This window comes from Otolemur garnettii, unplaced genomic scaffold, assembly GCF_000181295.1.
Source record: "Otolemur garnettii isolate 467f Iridium unplaced genomic scaffold, OtoGar3 scaffold00134, whole genome shotgun sequence".
In the NCBI taxonomy this organism is placed as follows: Eukaryota; Metazoa; Chordata; class Mammalia; order Primates; family Galagidae; genus Otolemur; species Otolemur garnettii.
Window position 1 is genome coordinate 3,110,627 of NW_003852529.1, and position 4,842 is coordinate 3,115,468.

The 4,842-nt window shown below is 44.7% G+C and overlaps 1 protein-coding gene across 1 annotated transcript in view; it reads right to left on the bottom strand.

Moving 5' to 3' along the window:
- The window catches only part of SYT12 (synaptotagmin 12), an 18,944-nt gene that overhangs the window by 8,974 nt on the left and 5,128 nt on the right, over positions 1 to 4,842 (bottom strand). The window contains exon 2 of the mRNA XM_003798332.3: positions 4,373 to 4,569. Within this exon, the coding sequence (XP_003798380.1) occupies positions 4,373 to 4,569 (197 nt within the window). The remainder of the gene's footprint in view (positions 1 to 4,372; positions 4,570 to 4,842) is intronic.

The following is a 4,842-nucleotide window of genomic DNA, read 5'->3' on the forward strand; positions in this document are numbered from 1 at the left end:
AAAAAAAAAAAAAGAAAAGAAAAGAAAGCTTTTTCTTCTCAAAGTGATTATTTGGAAGAACAGAATATCAATGTCAATTGCAGTGATGAGAAAAAAACTAGTTAGCAATCTGAGTGTCCAATTTAGGGGAGTGGGGAAGAATCCCAGGATGCAGCAACCCACTAGATGATCTAGCAGCCTCCAGGGAAGCTTACGATGCAGAAAGCTTTCATAGTGTGAAGCTATCATAGCTACCTAGATACTCAAATTTTTCTTTTCCATAAATTAACGTTGGGATTTATAATCTTAGCACTCTGGGAGATTGAGGTGGGAGAATCGCTTGTGCTCAGGAGTTCAAGATCAGTCTGAGCAATAGTGAGATCCCATTTCTATTAAAATAAAAAAAAAATTAGGCTGAGTGAGGTGGCTCATGCCTGTAATCCTAGTACTCTGGGAGGCCAAGGCAGGTGGATTGCCTGAGCTCGTGAGTTCGAGACCAGCCTGAACAAGAGCAAGACCTCATCTCTAAAAAAATAGGCATTGTGGTGGGTGCCTATAATTCCAGCTCCTTGGGAGGCTGAGGTAAGAGGATCTCTTGTGCCCAAGAGTTTGAGGTTGCTGTGAGATGTGACACCATAGCACTCTATAGAAGGCAATAAAGTGAGACTCTGTCTCAAAAAAAAAAATTACCTGAGAATTGTGGCAGGTACCTGTAGTGCCAGCTACTTGGGAGGCTGAGGTGGGAGGATTGCCTCAACAAAGGAGTTTGAGGCTACAGTGAGCAAGGCTGATACCAAATACTGTAGCCTGGGTGCTGGAGTGAGAAACTGTCTCAGAAAAAAAAAAAAAAGAAAGAAAGAAAGAAAAAGAAAGAAAATCCTTTATACCCTATGCAGTGTCCACATCTTCATTATTATAATTTTTAGCTCCACGTAGCCTTAATTACCAATTTTTTTTTGAGACAGAGTCTCATTATGCCACCCTCAGTAGAGTGCTGGGGTGTCATAGCTCACAGCAATCTCAAACTCTTGGACTTAAGCGATTCTCTTGCCTTAGCCTCCAAAGTAGCTGGGACTATAGGTGCCCACCACAACACCCTGCTATTTTCTTGTTGCAGTTGTCATTGTTGTTTAGCTGGCCTGGGCCAGGCTTGAACCTGCCAGCCTCAGTGCATGTGGCTGGCACTGTAACTACTGTGCTATGGGCGCCAAGCCTATTACCAAAATTCGTTTTGTTTTATTTTATTTTTCTTTTTTTTCTTTTTTTTTTTTTTGCAGTTTTTGGCCAGGGCTGGGTTTAAACTTGCCACCTCTGGCATATGGGGCCGGTGCCCTACTCCTTTGAGCCACAGGTGCTGCCCATGTTTTATTTTATTTTTCACTAGCCTGGCTATTTTTTAGAGACAAAGTCTTGCTCTTGTGCAGGTTGGTCTCAAACTTTTGAGCTCAAGCCATCCACCTGCCTCGGCCTCTCAGAGTGTGAGGAGCCTGGTCCCTTTTGCTTTGTTTTTTTAGTGACCAGGCTCACTCTGTTGCCCAGGCACGAGTGCAGAGGCCCAATCATAGCTCACCATAATTTCAAATTCCTGGTTTCAAGTGATCTTTCTGCCTCAGCCTCCTAAGTAGCTGGGACTAGATGTATGTACTACCTCACCCGTTAAGTTTTTTTTTAGATTTTTCTTTTTTTTGAGACAGAGTCTCACTGTGTCATCTTTGGTAGAATGCTGTGGCATCACAGCTCACAGCAACCTCAAACTCATGGGCTTAAGCGATTCTCTTACTTCAGCCTCCCAAGTAGCCGGGAGTACAGGCACCTGCCACAATGCCTGGCTATTTTTTTTGTTGTTGTTGTTGTTGTTACTGTTGCAATTGTCATTGTTTAGCTGGCTGGGCAGAGTTCAAACATGCCAAACTTGGTGTACATGGCCAGTGCTATAACCACTGTGCTACAGGCGCCAAGCCCATTTTATTTTTTTGAGACAGAGTCTCAAGCTGTCACGCTGGGTAGAGTGTAGTGACATCATAGCTTACAGCAATCTCCAATTCAAGAGATCCTCTTGCCTCAGTTTTTCTATTTTTAGTAGAGACAGGGTCTCACTCTTGCTCAGGCTGGTCTCAAACTTGTGAGCTCGAGCAATCCACCTGCCTCAGCCTCCCAGAATGCTAGGATTACAGGCGTGAGCCACTGTGCCAAGCCCTCATCCATTTTTTTTAAGAGATAGGGTCTTGCTATGTTGCCCACGCTGGTCTCAAACTCCTTGCCTCAAATGATCCTCCTGCCTCAGCCTCCCAAAGTGCTAGGATGACAGGTGTGAATCACTGCACTTGGGCATTACCATACTTTTTAATGGCTCCCCAACTTTCATTGAGTGGGTAACCATAATCTATTTTACTATTTTCCTCTTTTTGGACATTTATATTGTTTGTAATTTTTTAGAATTACAAATAATGCAGCATTTAATAGTTTTAAAATTCTGGCTCAGCAATTGAACATGGTGGTGTGTATCCCAGCTACTCAGGAGGCTGAGGTGGGAGGATTGCTTAAGCCAAGGAGTTCAAGACCAGCCTGGACAATATATCAAGACCCATCTCTAAAAAATTATTTTTAAAATCACGGCTTTTGGGCAGCGCCTGTGGCTCAGTGAGTAGGGCGCCGGCCCCATATACTGAGAGTGGTTCCAACCCAGCCCCAGCCAAACTGCAACAAAAAAATAGCCAGGCATTGTGGCAGGCACCTGTAGTCCCAGCTACTCGGGAGGCTGAGGCAAGGGAATTATCTAAGCCCAAGAACTAGAAGTTGCTGTGAGCTGTGATGCCACAGTACTCTACCAAGGGCAACAAAGTGAGACTCTGTCTCTAAAAAAAAAAAAAATCCTAGCTCAGAGGACATAGTCCTTCTGAAGGCTTTTGATATATGTTGCTAAAATGCTCTTTGGAAAACTTGCTCCAGTTTATACTATACTCCCCCCAGGAGAGTTTCAGATAGTCCCCCTGAACACACCCAATGAGTGAGGGATTCTGATTCCGGCTGTGCTCTCTGGAACTCTGCATGACATTTGAAAAATTCTCTGCCAAGTGGTGAAACCTTTACCAATGTATAGTGAGGGCCCTAAAACTGTATCCCTGATATAGTAATTCCATCTCTGGGCGTCCATCCAAAGTACAATATCTCAAATGAAGACAAAGTTTTATATACAAAACATCCCCTGCATTATTTATAGCAGCACTTAGTAAACTAGAGCACATGCACAAAAAGGAATCTCATGCAGCCATTAAAATGATGCTCACATGGGAAAAGACTTTTTGAGCTTTAAATGAGATGAAAAGAGTAGGATATAAAATTCCATGTAGCTATGACACCCAATGTGTAAAAACTATGCATGGAAAAACATGGGGGCAGGTAAATTAAGAATATTGGAAAGAAGTATATCAAATGTTAATAGTTTAAAAAACAGTTAAGAGGCCGGGCTCAGTGGCCCATGTCTGTAATCCCAGCACTCTGGGAGGCTGGGGTGGGTGGATTGTCTGAGCTTGGGAGTTTGAGACCAGCCTGAGGAGGGGAAAGACCCCATCTCTACTAAAAATACAAAAACTAGCCAAGCATGGTGGCAGGAAACCTGTAGTCCCAGAGATTTGGGAGGCTGAGGCAAGAGGATCACTTGTGCTCAACAGTTTGAGGTTGCTATGAGCTATGATGCCACAGCACTCTACCACAGGTGACAGAGTGAGACTCTGTCTGAAAAAAATTAAAATAAAAATAAAAACCGTTAACAGTTGCTTGTCTCTGGGTGGGAGCCTCTCAGGAGATGTTTTTCTTCATATTACACACACACTTTTTTGTTTCCTTTTTCCTTTTTTTCTTTTTTCCTTTTTTGAGACAGTCTCACTCCAATCCCCAGGCTGGAGTGCATCATAGCTCACTGAAACTTCAAACTCTTGGACTCAAGAGATTTTCCTGCCTCAGCCACCTGGGACTACAAGTGTATGCCTCTAAGCCTGGTTAATTTCTCTATTTTTTTTCAGAGACAGGGGTCACAGTATACTGCTCAGGTTGGTCTCAAAATGCTGGGCTCAAGTAATCCTCCTGTCTTGGCCTCCTAAAGTGCTAGGATTACAGGTATGTGACACCACACCCAGCAGTATTTATATTTTTCTGTACTTTTCATGGGATGGTTTTAAAAATTGGAAATATTTATTCATTCAAAAAGTATTTACTGACTTCCTAGCACTGGACTAGGAGTTGAAGATTAAAATAGGAAAATGGGGTCTAGTTCCCCATTCAGAGGAGGACATTACCAGGAAGGGGAGGGACTGGAGGCTGCTCCTGAGAATGGATGGGGTGGGGGTTCATGGGGACATATCTCCGTGTGCACCTGTGGGAGCAGGAGCCTCACCTTCTGCTTGGCCTCTGCATAGGTCTCGCCGCCGTACTTCTGCTGAAGGTATCTGTAGTCGTAATTCGGGAATGGGGAAGGGCTGGGGAAGCTCCCTGAAGTCCAAAGCTTCCATAGGCTCACAGCCGCAATTCCCAGCAGCGCCAAGGCCCCTGCAGCATAGACACCCACCTCCCAGCCAGGGGGGCTCTTGATGACTGCAAGGCAAGGGCAGCCTCCCGTTAGTGGGCCCTGGAGCCACCCCCCAGGAGTTCTAGAACCCCACCCAGGGAGCACGACTTACTCTTGGAAGGAGTAGTTATTGAATGCCTTGTACCCTCTTAGCACTGTCTCTAAACACGTGCCAGGCTCAGTGCTAGGTTCTGGGGATCAGGTTTTTTTTTTTTTTTTTTTTGGAGACAGAGCCTCAAGCTGTCCCCCTGAGTAGAGTGCCGTGGCATCACAGCTCACAGCAACCTCCAACTCCTGGG